The sequence below is a fragment of the Hippopotamus amphibius genome, chromosome 4 (assembly GCF_030028045.1).
Source record: "Hippopotamus amphibius kiboko isolate mHipAmp2 chromosome 4, mHipAmp2.hap2, whole genome shotgun sequence".
NCBI lineage: Eukaryota > Metazoa > Chordata > Mammalia > Artiodactyla > Hippopotamidae > Hippopotamus > Hippopotamus amphibius.
This window is the reverse complement of record NC_080189.1, coordinates 177,278,990-177,299,894: the sequence shown is the minus strand read 5'-3', so window position 1 is coordinate 177,299,894 and position 20,905 is coordinate 177,278,990. Positions and strand designations below refer to the sequence as shown.

Sequence of the window (20,905 nt, the reverse complement as noted above, 5' to 3'; positions counted from 1 at the left end):
GCAAAGGAAACGTGACTAACCAAGCACAGGTGACAGAGAACAAAGGTGAGATTCAAAATGGAGTCAGGTTTGTTCTTCTCTGTTACACACCCTGCGCAGAGAGGGGACCCTCAGATCCACTGTAGCCACAGAGCCTGGGATGGAGGCCTTGATGCCAGCTGGGAGCTGCAGGAGTAGCTGAGGCAGTGTACGAGGGACAGAGCTGGTGCAGGAGGGGTAGTAAAGGAATCAGGGGTGAAGGCCAGAGTGGGCACCTGGGCTGGGGTCCTGGAGCCAATAGGTTGAGATCTGAGACTCAAGTCTAAAGTGGAAGCAGGGCTTCCAGAAGCTGGCTGTGGGTTCTTTGCACGGGCAGGCAGGTGGCAGAGGCCAGGTCAACACACATCGAATGCCTGCCATCTGATCCAGGCCCAGGCAGCCAGTGGGCCTTAGGAGAGGAGTGTTCTGCATGGACCGGCCTCGCGGAAGTCCCACCAGGGCGGGGAGACCTGTCTGTCCTTGAAGCTTCTGGCTGCTCTCACTTGGGGCCTCAGGACCCTGAGATCTGGACCAACAGGGACAGAGCTCTCTGGAGAAATGCAAGTTCTCTACCTACCTGAAGAGCTCCAAAGGCCACCAGGCCAGGCACACAGTGTTGCTGAGTTTCTGGAGTCATGATGCAGCCAGACTCGGAATCTTGGGTGGGGAGGGGAGGAGTCAATAATGCCTGAGGATAGAGGGCTTGGTAACTGAGGGTCAATGGCTGAAACTGACCCCACACCCAAACCATCCTATAACCCTGCCTCTGGCTAAGATCTTTGATGACACGGGTCCAAGTCTCCATCCGAAGAGCAACAAATGGAGGCTGAAAGCGGAGACATGACCTTCCCAGGGTCACAACTGGGTGGCAGGACTGGAGCAGACCTGGCTTCCTGTCATGGATACCGAGGGTGCCTATTCTTACAGAGCTCCTGTCCCCCCCACAGCCCTGCAGATGCCCTGGGCCCTGCCTGGTAAAGATGAATGCAGCGTGGACACTCGTGGAAGGTCACAGCATCCTGTCTTTATTTCTTATGATTCTTTGAAGAATTGGGGGGGGCAGAGGACTTGTCATTTGGGGAACGGACATCTTGAGGTCCCGGAGGGTCATCTCCAGAGCCCTTCTCTGCTTCAGTACTGGGTCCTGGTGGAGGAGAGGAAGGCTCTTTCTTTTTTGACCTCCACAGCCAGGCCCCAATAGCTGACCCGGCAGAGCCCAGGAGGATGTTAGATGACATGGAAAGGCCGGCTGCCCCTGGAAGAAAGGACGGGGTTACAGCAGAAGGGGACAGGCAGCCCCAGCAGCTCCTGGCAAGGCTGTGGGGGTCAGAGACCCTGGGACATTCAGGAGGCCCACGACCCAAATATCCCAGCCCTGTTCCCTCCTCTACGTCCTGAAACCCCAGAATGTCTGCTTTGGGGAGGGGCTGCTGCACATGGCTGCCCAAAGAGGCGACATGCACTCTGGTTGTGCCTCCACCAAATACAGGGCAGACCCTCTGAGAAATGGCAGGCTGCCCCTCCCTTCATAGCACGAGGCTGGGCCCAGAGAGGAGAGGGGACCTGTCCAGGTTTTGTAGGGTTGATGGGGAATGCAGACCTGCTGGGCTGCACCCCCAGTCCCAACCCCACCAACAACCAGAAGAGGGGACAGTGAGGGAGACACAAAGGACCAGGGACACTGATGGCCACGAAAGTGGAGGAGGTGAACAGGCCCTCCACCAGGCTGAGCCTCTGGCCTGAATCCTGGGCTCGTCTGTCACACCCTCTGCGCTCCCCCTGCCCGGACACTTACCCACGGACTGGAGAGTGGCCACCAGGCTGCCGGCGGCAACTCCACCCCCACTGGCGATGGCGGCTGCTGACATCATCTTGGCTGCTAAGGAGGAGGCTGCGATTCCTGTCCCAGTGAAGCCCATGGCGCCCAGCACCAGGGGCACAGCCCCCACGGCCAAGGCTGTAGGGGGAGAGGAGCTTTAGGGTTGGCCCCATGGGACAGACTCCCCAGATCTCCCTGACACCTTCTTGCGGGGATGAGGTGAGGGGTCCTCTTTGCTCTCCTGAGAGCCAGAGGGACCAAGGCAAAGGAAGGCTGTAGATGTGGACACAAGTGAGGGACGGAGCCCCCCAAAGAACCTGGATCCCAGGCCTGTTCATTCCCCTGTTTGGCTGTGGCCCTGGAAGCTTCGCCTTTCCTCCCTGGGCCTCAAATGCCCTCGTGTGAAAAAAATGAAAGGAGGAGCGGTCTTCAAGCACCCCCTCTTGGCAGGGAAAAGAGTGTCTTTCCCCCAAGCACAGGACCCACGAAATAAGGACAGAGCTGCTCTGCTGAAGGGGTGCTGGGGTGAGGGCTTCTGCCCTCTGCCCTGCACCCACCTGTGAGCATCCCCTCAGGGGTCCCCTACATCTCCAGAGAGTACACTCATAGAACTTTCTGCAACCCGGAAACGTTGTGTATCTGCACCGTCCCACACAGTGTCCGCATGTCACCACTGAGCACTTGAGACTGTGGCTGCTGTGAGAGAAGTGTTTTCGTTTTCTTGAATTCTGGCCACGTGTGGGAAGACGCTGGCCAAGGGCACAACTGGAAACCTCTGGGCTCCCTGGATGAGCTATAGGGTTTGTAAAGCAGTTCTGAGGAATCCACACAGCTCAGCTTACACATCCCCTACTACCCTTTGGAGGTTCCCCTGGCCCTGGCCCTGCTTTCTGGGAAGGAATCACGGGTTCAGACAGATCTCACAACTCACCTGGATCGCACGGTTTGCACCTGAGAGAAACGGAGATTGGACGTGGGTGCTATGAATGGTGAATGGCTTTGCTTTGGTTCTTTCTTGGCAAGGTTCACGTCACCTCGAGAATTCCACCTCTGTCCCCTCCCACTCCACCCTTACCCACCCATGTCTTGGGGCTCAAGGGAATCTATGCCAGGTGCTCTTGAGGGCCCAGAGCCAGGGGCAGATGGGGGCTGGAGCTTCTTCCCAAAGAGACTCACCTCCTCCGATCACGGCTGCGGCAGCCTTGCCTGGAGACAGAAAGAACCCCTGTGAGTGCACGACACTGGCCTCCCGCTGTGTCCCCCTGCCGCCACAGTGGGAGGGGTTCCCTGGAGATGGAATCAGAGGAGACAGGAGCTCCTGCCTGGCCTCTTCCTACTTTTCCAGAGAAGTCTGATTTTCTGAGAATGCAGAGGTGGATGGACAAGGGTCCAGGGCTCTGTGATGCCCCAGATGGGACGGGCACCTGCCTTGAGAAGGTTTCATGCTGTTATTTGAAGTGAATACATTTGGTGTCATTCTCTCAAAAATCAAAAAATCAAGAAAAGCATGCTATTTTTATTTGCAGTGGAATAAGTTTGACTGTTCTCGTCTTTCCCTCTTCCAGACACACTATCCCCATATCAGGCTACAGTTGGATTGAAAGCACCCCATTCTCCAGGGCTCAGCCTACTTGTCACGTACTGCAGGAAGCACCCCTAATTCCCCCATCAGAAGTCACCCTGCTTCTTCTGTGTGTCCTGCCTTGTGGCCAGAGCCCCGGGCACCGCTGGACGGAGCATGCCTGGACCATGTTGAATTGCTGAGAGCTCTTGGGGCCTGGCAGGGACATGGGACAGGGGCAGGGACTCTGATGATGGACAGCTGGGACCAGGAGTTCCAGTGATTTCAGGAGGATCGGCAGTGAGTTCAGCCAGCTCCCCATGAAGAGGAGCCTTGGTCCCAGGCAAGGGAGAGAAGATGCAAATCAGCCTTAGGCCTCCAGTCACTCTGGAAGGATGTAGCTCATGCCTGGGCATCACCTCTCTCTCCATCAGGACCCCTGGCCTGTCTTGAGGGTTTCCATTTCAGCACAGGTGATATTTCCAACAAACTGGTCCTGCAGTTCTCACTTCCACAGACCTTGACCTCTATGCCACACACATCCAAGGTCACACCCAGGCCCGTGCTGCCCACTGTGGGAACCGCTAGCCATGTGTGCTATTTAATTCTCTTTTAAAATGAAATAAAATTAAAAATGCAGAGCTTCCCTGGTGGCGCAGTGGTTAAGAATCTGCCTGCCAATGCAGGGGACACAGGTTCAATCCCTGGTCTGGAAAGATCCCACGTGCCTCAGAGCAACTAAGCCCGTGCGCCACAACTACTGAGCCTGCGCTCTACAGCCTGTGCTCTGCAACAAGAGAAGCCAACTGCAAAGAGAAGCCTGAGCACCGCAATGAAGAGTAGCCCCAACTTGCCCCAGCTAGAGAAAGCCTGCACACAGCAACGAAGACCCAACAGCCAATAAATAAACAAACAAATAAATAAATTTAGTTTTAAAAACTGTTTTAAAAAATATTTTTAAAAAATTTAAAACTCAGTTCTTCACACGTAGAGCCTGCATCTCAAGGACTCAATAGGCACGTGTGGCTGGTGGCTACCATACTGGATCACGTGGTGAGTGTGCTCATCAACGCAGAAAGCTCTGCTGGAACAGCGCTGCCCTAGACCTCGTCACTAACAAGAACCGCCCCCTCCCTATATCAACATCCAGCATCCCCCTAGAGACTCCCACCTCCTCCTTATACACATTCTGACTCTAATACAGCCTTCAACCGTTCCTCTACCTCAATGGGATTTTCAATCTCTGTCCAGGCACGCCTCAGAGATCCCAAGGGTTCAGTTCCAGACCACCACAAGAAAGCCAATATCACATGAACGCTTTGGTTTCCAGTGCATATAAAAGTTATGTTTATACCATATTGAGTCTACTCAGTGTGCAACAGCCTGATGTTAAGAAAGACAATGTGAACCAACTTCTGCCCACGCTGTAAAAAAGGCAATATCTGCAAAGTGCAATAAAATGAGGTCTGCCCGTATGAGTTTCCTGAGGCTGCTGTAACCAATTACCACAAACTGTTTATGCTCTCATGTTCCCTCACATTTCTGAGATCACAAGTTGAAAAGCAAGGTGTGGGCAGGGCCAGGCGCTCCCTGAAGGCTCTAGTGGAGGGTCCTCCCTTGCCTCTTTCTAGCATCATTGCCTAGCTGTTGCCGACAATCCCTGGCTTGTGGCTGCATCACTCCACTCTGTCTCTGGCTCCACCACTGTCACCCCAGTCACCATCACCCCTCGTTGTGCAGGATCAGGGAAGGGGACCACACACAGAATGAGACATATCTGTTGGCTGCCGGGTACAGGGCACAGCGAAGGTGTTGAAATCCCTCCTTGTGCCCTGTGGCCCGCAGGTGAGACTCTACCTCTTTAATGAGGATGAGGGAGCCCTCCATGATCAGGCTTCTGTTTCTATCCTGGGGAATGAAGAGAAGCCATCCTCTGCCCCCTGAGGTCTAATCTCTTGCATGCCAAATACAGGCATTTTTCAGGACTCTGCTATGTGACACATCTTCCAGGAACTGCCCTGACCACATGGTCCCAATTTTCGTCAGTCACCTCCACCTGTGGACTCAAGTGTGACTCTGCTATGCTCCTCTGCCACAGAACTTCCCACAAGGCTGTATGGTTCTCCATTATCTCTGCTGGATTTTGAGCTCTTGAAGGTTAAAGCTCAAGGCTCATTCACTGCCACCTCCCCCATACCAGGTACAGGCTTGGGAACAAGGAGGCCCTGAAGGAGTGTTTCAGAGAAAGAAGTATGAATCAAGAGTGCACCTCTGTGCCTCAAAGGTCATGCTATGGTCTGAATGTAGTGTCCCACAAACTCATATATGGAAACCTAATATCCAGTGTGATGGTATTAGGAGGTGGGCCTCTGGGAGGTGATTAGGTCTTGAGGGCAGAGCCCTCATGAGTGAGATTAATTTCCTTATAAATGAGACCCCAGAGAGTTTCTGTGTTCCTTCCACCAGGGGAGGTTACAGTGTAAAGAGGGCTGTCTAGGAAGTGGGCTCTCACCACACACAGAGTCGGGTGGCACCTTGATCTCAGACTTCCCAGCCTCCAGAATCGTGAGAAATAAATTTCTGTTCTTTAAAAAGCCACCCAGTTTATGGCATGTTTTTTCATAGCAGCCCTAACTGACTAAGACAGGACACAATCTACAGAGTGGAAAGGCAACCTACAGAATGGAAGAAGATACTTGCACATCAAATATCTGGTAAGGGATTAATATTCAGGATGTATAACTTCCTACAACGACAGAAAACCCAAAGAACATGATTGAAAAATGGGCAAAGAATTCAAATAGACATTTCCCTAGAGATATACAAATGGCCAACAAGCATACGAAAAGATGCTCAACATCAGTAATGATTAGGGAAATGCAAATCAAAACCACAAGGAGATATCACTTCACACCCATTAGGATGGCTACTATTAAAAAAACAAACAAAATAACAAGCGTTGGCTAGGATGTGAGAAACTGGAACACTTGTGTGCACTGTTGGTAGGAATGTAAAGTGGTGCAGCAGCTATGGAAAACGGTATGGCAGTGCCTGCGAGAATTACAAATAGAAAACCATATGACCTAGCAGTCCCATTCCAGTCCAAAGGAATTGAAAACTGGGTCTGGAAGAGATATTTGCACCCGCATCTTCAGAGCAGCATTCATCACACTTGCCAAGAGCTGGAAGCACCCAAGTGCCCCTCAGTGGATGAATGCATCGTCACCGTGTGGTACGTACACCCAACAGCAAAGCATTCAGCCTCACCGAGGAAGTTCTGGCATCCGGTGAACCTTGGGAACCTCGTGCTAAGTAAAATAAGCCAATCAGAAAAAGACAAATACTCTCTGATTCCATTCACATGAGGTCCTTAGGTTAGTCAAATTCATAGAGACAGAAAGAACTGTGGTTGTCAGGAGCTGGGGCAGGAGCACGTGGACAGTTTATGTTGAATGTGTAGAGTTTCAGTCTGGGGAGATGAAAAGAGTTCTGAAGCTTGGTTACACGATAATGCAGATATCCTTAATAAAACAGGGAAGCGCTAAATCGGGGGACTCCATGTTCCATCTGTTTCTGTGACTTTAAAGATTGCTTTCTGTTGCTTTTGTTATTGTAATCATAGATAATGCCTGCCTCAGGGAACCCTGCCCCTCTGCCTGAATGTTAAACTAAAGTGTATGCTGTTCAGCTCACACAGAGAAAATCCGACCCTGCCCCCTGTGAATAGCTGCAAGAAAGAAGAAACTAACACATCCTCTAATGGAGGCTGGTCATTGCAGGAGATGTTTTGCAAGACTGAAGGCCCTTGTACTTTACTTCTGCATCACCTCTCCCCCTCTATTCTGCCTTGTTACTCTACTTCCTTATCACCTCTCCCTCTCCCATTCTATAAAAGAAATTGACGTCCAGAACCTGATAAGATGGTTTTTTGGAGACACTAGTCTGACATCTTCTCGGACGGCTGGCTTTCCAAATAAAGTTGTATTCCTTGTCTCAGCACCTCCTCTCCGACTCACTGGCCTGTTGTGCAGTGAGCAGAGGGAGATTGGACTTGGTAACATTAACACTACAGAACTGTACACTGACAAATGGATATATCGGTAAATTTAATGCTATGTGTATTCTGCCATGACTTTAAAAAAAAAAAGCATGTGCCTTTTGCTGCCCTGGCCCTGGGCTCACCCCACCTTAGAGGTGACCCTGCTCTGTGAGGGTGTGTCCTGGGTTGACATGAGTGACCAGGCCCTGGGGCATCAAGGGAGGAGCACAAATGGAGAAATGAAACTTACCTGCCTTGGGCGCCATTGGGTCCAAAGGTCGGGCACGGGCAGTGGACTTTAACTGGCAAAGAGCCGTGCCTGCATCTGTGCCGCTGGCTGACCAGCAGCCTAAGCAGCACCTGTCTCACCCGATAGGATGTGACCTGGCTCTGGGAGACCCCGAAGAGTGACCTCCTCCTACCCCTGTGCTTAAACAAACCAATCAAGGCCCAGAGAGGGCAAGTGACTGGCTCTGGGGCACTCAGCAAATCAGCGGCAGAGCTAAGTCCTGAAGTGTAGTCCCTCTGACTCTAGAGCATCATTTATTTCATCTCCTATGTACACGGTGCCATTTTTCTGACAATGTGAGTGTCACACAGATTCTATCAGGAGCGTGGGCCTAATACTGACAACCTAGAAGGTTGAGCTGAGCGGTGGGGGTGGGGTGAGGCCCCGGGGACTGGTGCTCAGGGATCAGTTACCTGCATAATGGGAGAAATTGCTGTCTCCGGACGTGGGTGGGTCTCTGTGGTCAAGGCCAGATCCATCTGGCCCCTGTTGTGGTCCCTGTGGTGGTTTCCCAGGAGTAGAACCATCAGAGGCCTGGTCGGATGGCAGGGAAGGTTCATCCTCCTCTGGAACAAAAAGCAAAGGGGGAACACACAGAGGGGTGGGCGGCTGTGGGACCAGAGGTCCCACACAGCACCCTCCACCACTTCCTGAAGCTCCCAAGAACTCTGATGTCAGGAGGGGACCTCAGTGGCAGCTGCATGGACAGGTGACAAGGACGCTTGGAGGTGAACCCAAGGAGAAGACAGAGGGAGGGAGACCCAGCACCAACGCAGAGCTGGCGGGTTCCTGACTTCACAGAGCAGGAGGCTGAGGCCCAGGAGGGAAGAGACTTGAAGGGGCACAGTGCACCAGGCCAGAACCCAGACCCCCTCTGCCCTGGTCCAGGCACCCCACTGCTGGGCCACCTCCCCCTCTGGCAATTCCCTGGGCACTCACCATCTGACGGAGATTCTGGCAGGAAGAGGTCAGTGGCAGGTCCTTCCCCACTCTCTATGGCTTTAGCTGACATCTTAGAAGCAGTGTGGGACCACTAGTTGCAGAGCCAAGGACACCACTATCTTTCTGAGAAACAAAGTGTGAAAATCAGAAGTGCCCTGTCTGATTTATGTTGGAAGTGGAGGGGAGCAGGCCATAGGGGAACCTCTCTGTTGCCCCAGACTTGCCCTCTGTCCTACAGCAGCCTGTGAGCCCACTTCCAGCCCACACAGCAAATCTGCAAAGACCACAGCTTTGAAAGGGAATAGTGACTTTGCTTGGCTCCCTGAGCTCCAGAGTCCTGTCCACCTCTAATACTCCATCTCTGCCCCTGCCCACTGCCCACCCAGCCTCAGTCTTGGGGCTTCGGAGTGACCTGGGTTGATACAAGGCCAGAGGCTCCCAAAGTGTCTGGTAAAGGTGGGCTCATGCCCCTTCCCAGCACACTCACCTCTGCTCAGAGACAGCAGCCCTGGATGGAGGCAGCGAGGGATACAGTGAGTGGAGTACCATTGCTCCCTTCCCTCCCCCACCTCCCAGGCCCCTGCCTACCCTGGGAGGTCCTTGCTTTGGTGGGAAGAGCAGTGTCAGAAGTCCTGCACGTTGTGAGGCTGCTGAGGACTCCAGCCGGCTAAATAGTCCCACCCTGGATGACGTCTAACCACAGAAGTCCAAGGAGGACCTCAAGAACAAAGGATCTGACACCAAGAAGCTTGCAACCACTAACCATGGCCTCACTAACCTTTCCTACAAAAGGGCTTTGCTGAAAGCTTCCAGAGTTCCAGGTTTTTAAGGCATTAGCCAGCCGGCAGTCTGCTTGCAGGGCCCTGCCATAAACCTTTCTCTGCTCCAAACTCCGACGTCTTGGTATTGTTTGCCCTCACTGTTTGTCAGGCACACAGACTTGTGTTTAGTAACATGACCTCTCCCTTGGGCTTGATAATTAGCCAAAAGGCTCACAGAACTCAGGAAAGCACTTTACTATTACTGATTTATTACAAAGGATCCTAAGGGATACAAATGAACAGCCTGATGGAAAAGTACCGACGATGAGGTCCTGAGCACAGGAATCGCAGTCCCCGTGGGTGCATCTGGGGTGCACCACCCTCCCAGAGTGTGCATGTGCTCCTGCTTCCCAAATGGGGAGTTCTCAGAACTCCATATTTGAGGGACATTTCTGGAGGCTCCATCATGTAGGTAGGATCCAATGTTCCCTTCATCTTTGTCCCCCTCCTAGCCCTGCAGGATTGGAGGATGGGGCTCATCATGGCTTGGTCTTTCTGGTGACCAGCCCCCATCCAGCAGCCCACCGAGAATCACTCCATTAGAACAAAGAATGTCCCGTCACCCAGGAACTCGAAGGAATTTAGGAGCTCTGTGTAAGCTGCACCTATCACTTAGGAAACTACAAAGGTTTTAGTTCTATGTTAGGAACTGGGGTAAAGACTGACCCATCGATCTATCTATCATCCATCTATCTATCTATCTATCTATCTATCTTATTATTTCACATCATCTGATAAAAAAATGCCAAACTTATTTAGCATTAAGAAACAACAGGAGGGGACTTCCTAGGTGGCGCAGTGGGTAAGAATCTGCCTGCCAATGCAGGGGACATGGGTTCGATCCCTGCCCCAGGAAGATACCACATGCTGCGGAGCAACTAAGCCCGTGTGCCACAACTATTGAGCCTGTGCTCTAGAGCCCATGAGCCACAACTATTGAGCCCATGTGCTGCAACTACTGAAGCCCACGTGCCTAGAGCCCGTGCTCTACAACAAGAGAAGCCACGGCAATGAGAAGCCTGCGCACCACAATGAAGAGTAGCCCCCGCTCGCCACAACTAGAGAAAGCCCGTGTGCAGCAACGAAGACCCAACACAGCCAATAAAATAAATAAATAAATAAATAAATTTATTAAAAAAAAAAAACAATAGGAGGGGGGATTTCCCTGGTGGCTTAGTGGTTAAGAATCTGCCTGTCAATGCAGGAGATGTGGGTTCGATCCCTGGGCTGGGAAGACCCCACATGCTATGGAGCAATTAAGCCTGCTAGCCACAACTACTGAAGCCCAAGCACCCTCTAGAGCCTGTGCTCCGCAGCAAGAGAAGCCACTCCACTGAGAAGCCCACTCACAGCAACGAAAACCCAATGAAGGAAGGAAGGAAGGGAGGGAGGGAGGAAGGAAGGAAAGAGAGACAGAGAGAGAAAGGAAAGAAGGAAGGAAGGAAGGAAGGAAGGAAGGAAGGAAGGAAGAGAAAGAGAAAGAAAGAAAGAAAAAGAAAGAGAGAAAGAAAGAAAGAAAGAAAGAAAGAAAGAAAGAAAGAAAGAAAGAAAGAAAGAAAGAAAGAAAGGAAGGAAGGAAGGAAGGAAGGAAGGAAGAGAAAGGAAGGAAGAAAAAGAGGGGAAGAAAGAAAGAGAGAGAAGGGAGAAAGAATAGCAGGGAATTCCCTGGTGGTCCTGTGGCTATGACTCTGCTCTTGCTGCCAAGGGCCCGGGTTTGATCCCTGGCCAGGGAACTAAACTCCCACAAGCCAGGGGATGTGGCCCAAAAAAAAAAGGAAAGCATAGCAAATTAATTGTCTTACTATTCAATTAATTTTTTACTATTAGAATTATTTTATTAATTGTAATTAGATGCAGTTTCAATATTTTGTGATAAGAATACAATGTGGATGGTGTAGTTTTTTTCTTTAACTGTTAAACTTCGATTTACAGGAAATTGCAAAGTTTGTCCACACAGGTCCTGGAGACCCTTCACCATGTCAACTCCATTGATTGCATATTATGTAATGACAGTATAAGTTAAAAGCCAGGAAATTGATATTGGTGGAAAGTGTGTGTATAGTTCTATGGTGGGGAGCCTATTCTTCAGCTAAGGTCAACTGCTTACTCATTCATTCATTCATTCATTCATTCATACTTTCAACAAATATCTATGACCCACTACATCAGCCGGGCACTGATTAGGCATTTTGGGGGGGATGCTAAGATGAATCTGAGGGGATTTCCTGAGGAGCTTGCAATCTAGGAGGAGAGATAAAGACAAGAAAAGTAAATCTCTTAATCTAATGCAGAGCTGGAAATGCTATTCAACAACAGTGAAAGCTCTGGGAATCCTGAAGGAGATATTCATTGAAATAAATTCTGAGCCTGAATTATACTTTATTCAACCTTGGTTACAAATTTCAAACACTCTGCAAGGAAATTCTTTCCAATTTCAAGCCACTTCAACCTCAATGCTTTCACATTTTGAACAGGTATTGGGTCACAAAACTGTTTTTGAGACAATTTCCTTGCCAGACCTAAGGCTCTCCAAGCAACCTACTTTGCAGACTGAAGAAACTGGACATATATTGTTTTCTTCTCAGTCTAAAACCAACTAAGACAGAATGCTATTTTAACATCATATTCATAACAATCAGGGAAAAAAACAGTTTTATTATGAAAAATAGTGCATAAATAAAAACATCGAATCTGATGTCAAAATTTCCATCTCATGTGCAATTTGTAACTTCTCCCATTTCCCCAGCTTAGACCTGATTCAGGCTCCCAAATCCAGAGGTTTCAGAAGGAGAAGGGAGACATAATCTGCTCCTCCTCTCTCTTTTCTCTACTTCCTCCCCAAATGGCTGCTTTTGGCACCTTCAGGGTCAACTGAATGGAGCCATGAGAGATGAAAGTGCAAAAAGCTATTTTAATTTAGGTGGTACTGCTTGCAGATCTATCTTGGCTGTCCAATAGAGCTGTCTCTCTCCGTCATAGAAGACACCCAAACGAAAGCTGCCTTTTTCTCTTCTGGTGTGTTTTGATGGTTTTTGGTTTGTTTTGGGTTTTTTAACTTTTGGCTTCATGGCATGGCACGTGGGATCTTAGTTCCCCAACCGGGGATTGAACCCGTGCCCCATTCAGTAGAAGCATGGTGTCTTAACCACTGGAGCACTAGGGGAGATTCTTAATGGTTAATTTTATGCATCAATTTAGCTGGACCATTGTGCCTAGGTATTTTGCTAAACATTATTCTAGAGGTTTTTGTGAAGGTGTTTTTAGATGAGAGCAGCATAGAAATCTGTGGATTTCGAGCAAAGTAGATTCCCCTCTGCAGTGTGGGTGGGCCCCATCTAAACAGTTGAAGGTCTCTCTCTCTCTTTTTTTAAATTTATTTATTTATTTTATTTATTTATTGGCTGCATTGGGTCTTCGTTGCTGCACATGGGCTTTCTCTAGTTGCTGCGAGTAGGGGCTACTCTTCATTGTGGTGCACGGGCTCCTCACTGTAGTGGCTTCTCTTGTTGTGCAGCATGGGCCCTAGGTGCGTGGGCTTCAACAGTTGCAGCACATAGGCTCAATAGTTGTGGCTCATGGGCTCTAGAGCACAGGCTCAATAGTTGTGGCGCACGGGCTTAGTTGCTCCATGGTATGTGGAATCTTCCCAGAGCAGGGCTCGAACCTGTGTCCCCTGCATTGGCAGGCAGATTCTTAACCACTGTGCCACCTAGGAAGTCCCAGTTGAAGGTCTTAATAGAACAAAACATGACTTCTCCTGAGCAAGAAGGGATTCTGCCAGCTGACTGCTTTTGGACTCTTCCCTGAGTCTCCAGACTGCTGAACTACCTCAGATTTTGGATTTGCCCAATGTCCACAATCACTGTGTGTCAACTCCTTAAAATAAATCTCTCTCTCTATATGGACAACCCTGACTAATACAGATGCTTTCGTCAGTTTTTTGGAGGCCTCCACGGAGAATCTCCAGCATGTACCTTTTGGACTTCTCAAAGACAGCCCCCAAGTCCCACCTCCCCGACCCTACTTCTAACCTCTCTCTGGTGAGGTCCCTTTTCCCAACAAACAGACAAGGTTTGTCAAGGTTCTGTCAAGACAAGGTTCTGTTAAAACAACCCTGCACCCCTCCAAGGTGTGTAACCGGCCCAGAGGAGGTAAGAACCTTTGTCCTACCAAGGGACACGCAGCCCTTTCTCCTCACTCTACCATCAGCGACACCTCCAGTCCCTTGACATCACATCCTCAGCCACCACTTGGGCACCGACTATGCCACCCAGACTCTTGGGGACACACTGGCAAGTTCCCCCCAAGAAATGAGTTAAGCCGTGTCCCATGGTGGCTCAGTGGTGGTGGAGACGTGGTGGGAACATTAGGAGCTTTAGGACCCAGAGGCCATAACTCAACCAGAGAGAAATGTAGCTGGGCCCAGTTGGTATCTATATGTGCCTGCTTACTCTGCAACTCCTCTGGCATGTCTCCTGCCTACCTCTGTTACTATGTAGTCCTTGTAACTCTAAACAGGGCCCAGAGGCCATGAAAAAAGAAGAGTATCCAATCAAATCACATGCTACCTTCCTTGTCACTTTATTTGGGAGACAAAGAACGCCTCATGTATAGCAGCCAAAGGAAACGGATAAAAGAAACTGCCCTGCTGTGTTTGGGGCTCAGCCTTTGGATACGAATCTGCTGAGCCTGTACTGGCACAAAAAAAGTAGGTGTCTTGCTTCACTCTGTAAAATCTGGCAACAGAGAGGCTCACTTGACGTAAGCTTGGTGAATGCCCCCGTTGTCTTCCAGGACTTCCCGAGTTCACCAGACATAAGACAGAGCATGGCAAAGGCGTCCCAGATGGTCTGGTGATCCCCACGTCAAAAAAAAAAAAAAAGAAAGAAAGCAGGAAATGAACTACTGCGAAGCCGGTTTCTCAGCATATAACAAAGGACCCAGTGTAGCTTGACGGCTGGAGGCAGGCCGACCTTCCCCAACCATGAGTCAGCACCAGGTGAGGCATGAAAACCTGAGGCAAACAGCACCTCCAACACAGGCTGGTTGAGTTGCAAATTAAATGCGGAAACGTTTGCGAGGCTCCAAGCACACAGCTGACACGTAAACAGCCACTGCGCTAAAGCCCACGCAAGAATACAAGAACACATGCGTGCCGAAGCACGACCCAGCACAGAGCCCCTCTGGAGGAAGCACGAAGGACTCCACCTGCTGCTCCCGCTCCCTAAGCCCGAGAGGATCGCATTCTCACGCAGCCTCGCACTCCAGCCACCCGCGCTCTCGGCCGACCCTTCTCAGAGAGAGAGCCAGGGCAGACACACAAGGGCAAGGACAGGGGAGAAAGAGAGAGGCTGCAGGTGATGCCACTGACACCTCCCATGGGTCCCTGGGCAGGACCCTGTGCCCTCCCTAGCCCCTCCCCCCCCAAGTCCCTGCCAGGAATACTCACCCATGGAAGGAAGTCCTGCCAAGATACTGCCAGAGGCTGCCCCACCCACTTTGGCCAGGGTCCCTGCAGACAGTATCTTGGAAGTCAGTTTAGAGGCTAAAAGGACAGTGCTGGTAAATTCCATGGCACTGAAACGGATCAACACGAAACCTACCAAAAGAGTGAAGTGTTGATGGGGAGATGAGGACACCATCACATGTCCTACCCTAAAAATCTCAAGGGGCTCCAGGGGGTGGAGGGGCTGCTTTGAGCTTGTGAAGGATACAGGCCTGAAGATGGTCCAAGATATGGTGTTGGGGTTTCAGAAGGACCTGTGTGAGGGGCAGGTGGGAAGCAGGGGGTGGAGGGAGATTTTTCTTCCCAAGGTGGGCTGCTTCCCTCTCCTGAAACACAGGTTTCTAGAACTCCCTTAAATCTGTACCGAGTAATTTAAAAGGTGCCAGAATTAGGAAATCAGAACCAATTACATTTTTAAGGCATATGACACGATCAGTTTGTTCTGGGTTCCTATTCTTATGCACTCTCCTCACTAACTCAATGAGAAGCATGAGATTTCTCCTCCCATTTTATGATAAGGAAACTCTGGTACGGAGAGGGTTAGTGAATCATCCAAGCTCACACAGCTTTGCTTGGCAAAGTGGGACCCGATCCAGGTCCAGCTGCTTCCAAAGCATGGGCTTGGAATGCTCTGATTTGGTTCCTCCTAATGCTTCTCTCTTTCTCCTGCTCATCTCACCCCTACCCAGGCACGGACGAGGCTCATGGTTTCCAGAGTCCCAGAGCCCAGGGACAATGAGGGCTTAAGTTCCTTCCCTCCCGAAACCCAGCTTCTCTGACTGCAGCCACCCAGATGAGAAACATGACACAATTCATCCAGTGGATCCACCGGGTCTCCCCTCCACCCGCTAAGCCCACCAACCACCCAAGGGTGAGGGCGGCAGGAAGGAGCAGCCCCTGCCCACCCCTGCCTGTCTGACCCAGAGGAGAAGATTTTATGAAGATGTGGAACTGACCTGCTGGTCTTGAGCTTGGCTGTGTTCTGGGAAGGCCTGATGCAGGATGTTTATAAAAGCTCCACCCCAACTGAAGCACAGCCCCATGGATGCAGGCAGCCAGTGAGATAGATTTCGTTTTCTCAGGAAAAAGAAAACGACACCCACTTTTCTCCTCGTTTTCTCAGGAAAAGGAAAACGATACCCACTTTTCTCCTCTGCTAGTAGCCCAGCAGGAAAATGGGGCTTCCCTGGACCCTCCTCCCCCATGTGCCCTGCTTTAGCTCTTTTCTGAAGTACCAAGACAGTTGTAGCTGATGTATATTTCCTGAGTTTTCCAGATGCTAAAACCACTATCAAACGAATTAACTACTGGCTGATTCTGAGCCCATAGCCCCCAGAGCTTCTGGTACTTAAGGACTGACCGCCATTAACCAATCAGAGAACTGTGCAGGAGCTGACTGCCTACCCTGGGATGCCCCTCCCTCACCTGCCTGGCCTTGAAACATGCTTTGCTGAAACCCTTTTGGGAGGTTGGGGGTTTTGGGGGCACAAGCTCATTCTGCTTCCTCGGCTCTGCAATAAAACTTTCTCTACTCCAAACTGCAATGCTTGGGTTTGTTTGGCTTCCCTATGCCTGGGGCACATGAACTTGTGTTTGGTAACATCTTCCCCAAAGGAAAAGTTTAGTTATTACAGAGATCAATTTTCCTACCACTTCCTGATCCCAAGATCTTAGCAAGGGTCATTTCATTTCTCTGCTGCCTTCATTGCAAATTGTTGAAAGAGCTGCTCTCCTCTTTTTCACCTGACTCTTAAAATATGAGTATATAACGTGAAATATTGTTATATTATCTGCATAGAACAGGAAATATTTTCAGGCATCCAAAAAGCTACAGATAAAAATAAAACAAACACTCCTTCACCAATCCCTCAGCTCAGGACTTCAAACAGTCCAGATACAATTTATATAACCTGAGAATCTCTTCTAATCTCCCTCCTTTCTCTGCCCTCTTCCCCACAGGGACTCACCCTCCAGAATTTAGGGAGGATTATTCCCAGGATGGTTTGATACTTTTATCACATAAGAATATTAAAGACAGAACTTTCTTGGAACTCTTGAACCTCCATTGCTATTTCAACTGCGGTTCACAGACAAGGAACGGCTCAATCATGGGGCAAAAACCTCGACCTTCTGACCTCTGCTGGAAGACTCTGCTAAGAAACTGGGGAACTAGTTTTAAATGAGGTAGAGGATGAATTAGGGAGTTGAGATTGGAGAGGAAAGGAAAGGGAGAAGGAGGAAGAGAGGTCGAGAGAGCATTGGTGGCCGGTGCTCTCCTTCAGGTCCCATGGGTGACAAGAGGGAAAGTGCTTGCTTAGCCAGCTTGATCTCAATGGCTCCCCTTGGAAAGCTAGATGTGGATCCCTTGGACTTTGAGGGCAACAAGGACAGGTGTCAGAGTTGGGCCTATAAAGGCTAAAGGTAGGAGACTGTGGCTGGCAGGCCTTCCTCAGAAAGGAGGGCAAGGGACCACTCTGTGGGGGAGCTGCTCCTTTAGGGCTCCTGTGCCCCATGGACCACATGTGGAACCAGGTAGGCAGAGCTGGAAGAGCTGAGAACGCGGACACAAGCACTGCCCAGGAGGTCGAGGGGAGCCTAGGATGGGTGGACTGACGGAGACCAGTGGTGGAGAACTGAACTGGAGGTGCCCGGCCAGGGGAGGCTTCCCCTTGGCAAGGACGCTGTGGGTGAGTGAATCCTGCTGACAGGAGGGTCCCAGAGCCCACAAAGAGTTGGCAGTTTGACTCTTCCCCACCAGAGGGCGCCAAAGACAGGTTGCCACCGCATCAGCGGCGCCGTCCTGCAAAGGGACACTTCTAGGCCAGACTCTTGCTCTGGGCCAAGCACTGTGCTTGCATGTGTGGAGTATTTTAATCCTCACAACAACCCCATGAAGAGGTACTATTATCCCATTTCACAGATGAGCTAAAGAGTCACGCAGGGGGTTCTTTGCCGACTCCACGTGGCGCCCTCCCATTTTGCTCTTTACCTGAGTTCTCCGGACCCTTTTTCTTTCCCTGTCCCCTGCCCCTGCTGCATCCGTCTCTTCCCGGGTCTCCCCACACCAGGCAGGCTGAGTCTTTTCAAGATGGCTCAAGCCCCATCATCTCTCCAGCCTCCGTGTGCCCTTCAGGAACACAGCTTCCCCTCACCACCAAGCTCCCACAGCCCAGCCTCTCCTCCACGGCCCACCCGCTGTGGGCAGACAGCCCTGGATGCAAACAACAGTCCCAGGTCTCAAAGATCTCACACGGCGGGCTCCGAGCTCTGGAACAAGAGAAGCTAAAGCATCCTCCAGGCCCCCGTCGATGCTTCATGAGGACAGAGGTTTCGGTCTCGTTAACCCATGTGTCACAGCACTCAGAGCACGAGTGGGCACTCAGCGAATATTGGTTAACGAATTCCTTTTAAAGCATCTTTTTCTATGAATCTCAAACCGTCCCGTATACAGACTGGATATGGGTGCTAGGGGCTGAGAGTCACAGAATTGTTAAGGGCATGGCCAGCAGTGCTCTTTGGAAGTGGGGGTCCTTGTCCCTAGTGTTCTCAGCTTTGAAGTTGAAGTTGAGATGTCTGCAAAAGAGGAGAATTCCTTTTAACATCCAGCTACACAAGTATTAGTAAGATAAATAAAAGGCTAAATAAACTATAGGGTATGATTACCATGGATGCCAAGCAGTGGTTAAAAATAATAGCAAAGACCTGTAGACTAGAAAAAGGTCAGCTCATAATATGTATGAGTTAAAGCAAAGCTATATGAATAAAAAGGCATATAACAGCTCTACATTAAATGTATTCTCTGAAGTTGCGTACATATCTCTATCTCACATCTGTCTACCCACCTATCTATCTATTGTCTATCACCAGAAGTCACTTTGTATTATTCATGTATTTTTTTACTTACTTTATTTATTTATTTTTTGGCCCTGCTACATGGTATGTGGAATCTGTTCCCCAACCAAGGATGGAAACTGTGCCCCTTGCTTTGGAAGTGCAGAGTCTTAACCACGAGACCCCCGGGGAAGTCCCAGAAGTCAGTTTAAAGGGGCATGGAGGGGGTTCCCTAGTGGTGCAGTGGTTAAGAATCCGCCCGCCAATGCAGGGGACACGGGTTCGAGCCCCGGTCCAGGAAGATCCCACATGCCGAGGAGCAATTAAGCCTGTGTGCCACAACTACTGAGCCTGTTCTAGAGCCCTTGAGCCACAACTATGGAGTCCACATGCCACAACTACTGAAGCATGCGTGCGTAAGGCCCATGCTCCACAGCAAGAGAAGCCCCTGCAGTGAGAAGCCTGTGCACTGAAACGAAGAGTAGCCTCCACTCACCGCAACGAATGAAAGGCTGTGCGCTGCAGCGAAGACCCACCGCAGCCAATAAATAAATACATAAATACATAAATTAAAAAAAAAAGCATGGAGGGACTTCACTCCATGGGAAGGGTGGTCCAGCAATTAAGACTCTGTGCTCCCAACGCAGGGGGCCCTGGTTCGATCCCTGGTCAGGGAGCTAGATCCCGCATGCATGCTGCAACTAAGAGACTGCATGCCTCAACTAAAAGATCCCACGTGCTGCAACTAAAAGTTCACGAGTGTCTCAACTTGAAGTCTCCATGTGCCACAACGAAGATCCCCCGTGCTGCATCTAAGACCACGCATAGCCAATAAATAAATATTAAGGAAAAATGGCGGGGCATGGAAAGTACATATCAAATTGTAGCAGTACTTACTTCTGGGAGTGGGAGTGAGGGACTGTGATGACGGGAGAGGATGGATGTCACCCTAATTCAGCTTTAGCCTCATCTGTAGTCACTTAGGTTGTTAAGAGCAGAATGCACTTATTACTGAATAATATTTCTCAGTGTGCGTTTACTATTAGAATGAATATTTATTAGGTAAATTTTTACTGACAAATTTTTTTTTTGGCTGTGCCACGGTATTCCGGATCTTACTTCCCTACCCAGGGATGGAACCCGTGCCCCCTGCAGTGGAAGCACAGAGTCCTAACCACTAGACTGCCAGAGAATTCCCTGACTAGCTAATTTTCTTTAAATAAATTTATTTATGTATTTATTTATTTTCTGTGTTGGGCCTTTGTTGCTGTGCACGGGCTTTCTCTAGTTGTAGAGAGTGGGGGCTACACTTCGAGAGTTGCACCGGCTTCTCATTGCGGTGGCTGCCCTTGTTGCAGAGCACAGGCTCTAGGCCCTCAGGCTTCAGCAGTTGTGACACGTGGGCTCAGTAGTTGTGGTGCATGAGCTTAGTTGCTCGGCGGCATGTGGAATTTTCCTGGACCAGGGATTGAACCTGTGTTCCCTGCAGATTCTTAATCACTGAACCACCAGGGAAGTCCCCCTTACTAGCTAATTTTTTAACAGACTTTATTTTTTGAGCAGTTTTAGGTTCCAATCAAAATCAAGGCTCATAACAGAGATTTCCCCTATAACATCCCCTGTGCCCCCACGTCTACAGCCTGCCCCATTATCAACATGCCCCTCCTAGGTTATTTAAATACAGTAAAATATTGGTTTTCATTAGCAAGTAATACAACCCCATTTTGTAAAATTAAAGATAAAAAAAGACAAAAACCTGCGGATGGTCTGCCTTCAGACCCATCATGTTCCTCCTGCATCGCTGAAGCACTAGGAAGATTTTGAAAAGACAGAGAAAGACACAGCAAGCCTGACTGCGGGGCTATTCTGGTTTCCCCCTCAAGGGCCAGGCTTCTGTCAGGGGAAAAACCTTGTGCTGTTTGTGGGGGACAGTCACTGTCTTTGGTCACACAGGGTCCCATGTTCCTGTCCTCTTAGAAATAGGAACTTACTTCTCTTTCAGGTACTGGAGCCCCTGCCCTGACCCTAGGCTTGTCAGAGGCCTGGGCTCTCCTCCCAGCCTCCAAAGGTGAGCCCAGA

At 50.0% G+C, this 20,905-nt stretch overlaps 1 protein-coding gene across 8 annotated transcripts; it reads right to left on the bottom strand.

Moving 5' to 3' along the window:
• Window positions 1-1,022: 1,022 nt before the first annotated feature.
• Window positions 1,023-16,022, bottom strand: LOC130852668 (interferon alpha-inducible protein 27-like protein 2). 8 transcript variants are annotated; one of them, XM_057733872.1, is made up of 7 exons: window positions 15,952-16,007; window positions 14,939-15,088; window positions 8,666-8,791; window positions 8,140-8,292; window positions 3,014-3,124; window positions 1,814-1,975; window positions 1,023-1,273 (listed from the first exon to the last, which is right to left on the bottom strand). In XM_057733872.1, the coding sequence occupies exons 3-7, from the start codon at window positions 8,736-8,738 to the stop codon at window positions 1,044-1,046; spliced, it is 729 nt and encodes a 242-aa protein (XP_057589855.1). In that variant the 5' UTR covers window positions 8,739-8,791; window positions 14,939-15,088; window positions 15,952-16,007; the 3' UTR covers window positions 1,023-1,043. The 8 variants fall into 8 exon arrangements, with proteins under 8 accessions (XP_057589855.1, XP_057589860.1, XP_057589857.1 ...); XM_057733877.1 differs by having other exon boundaries at window positions 1,814-1,918; XM_057733874.1 differs by having other exon boundaries at window positions 8,666-8,787.
• Between the last annotated feature and the right edge of the window lie 4,883 nt (window positions 16,023-20,905).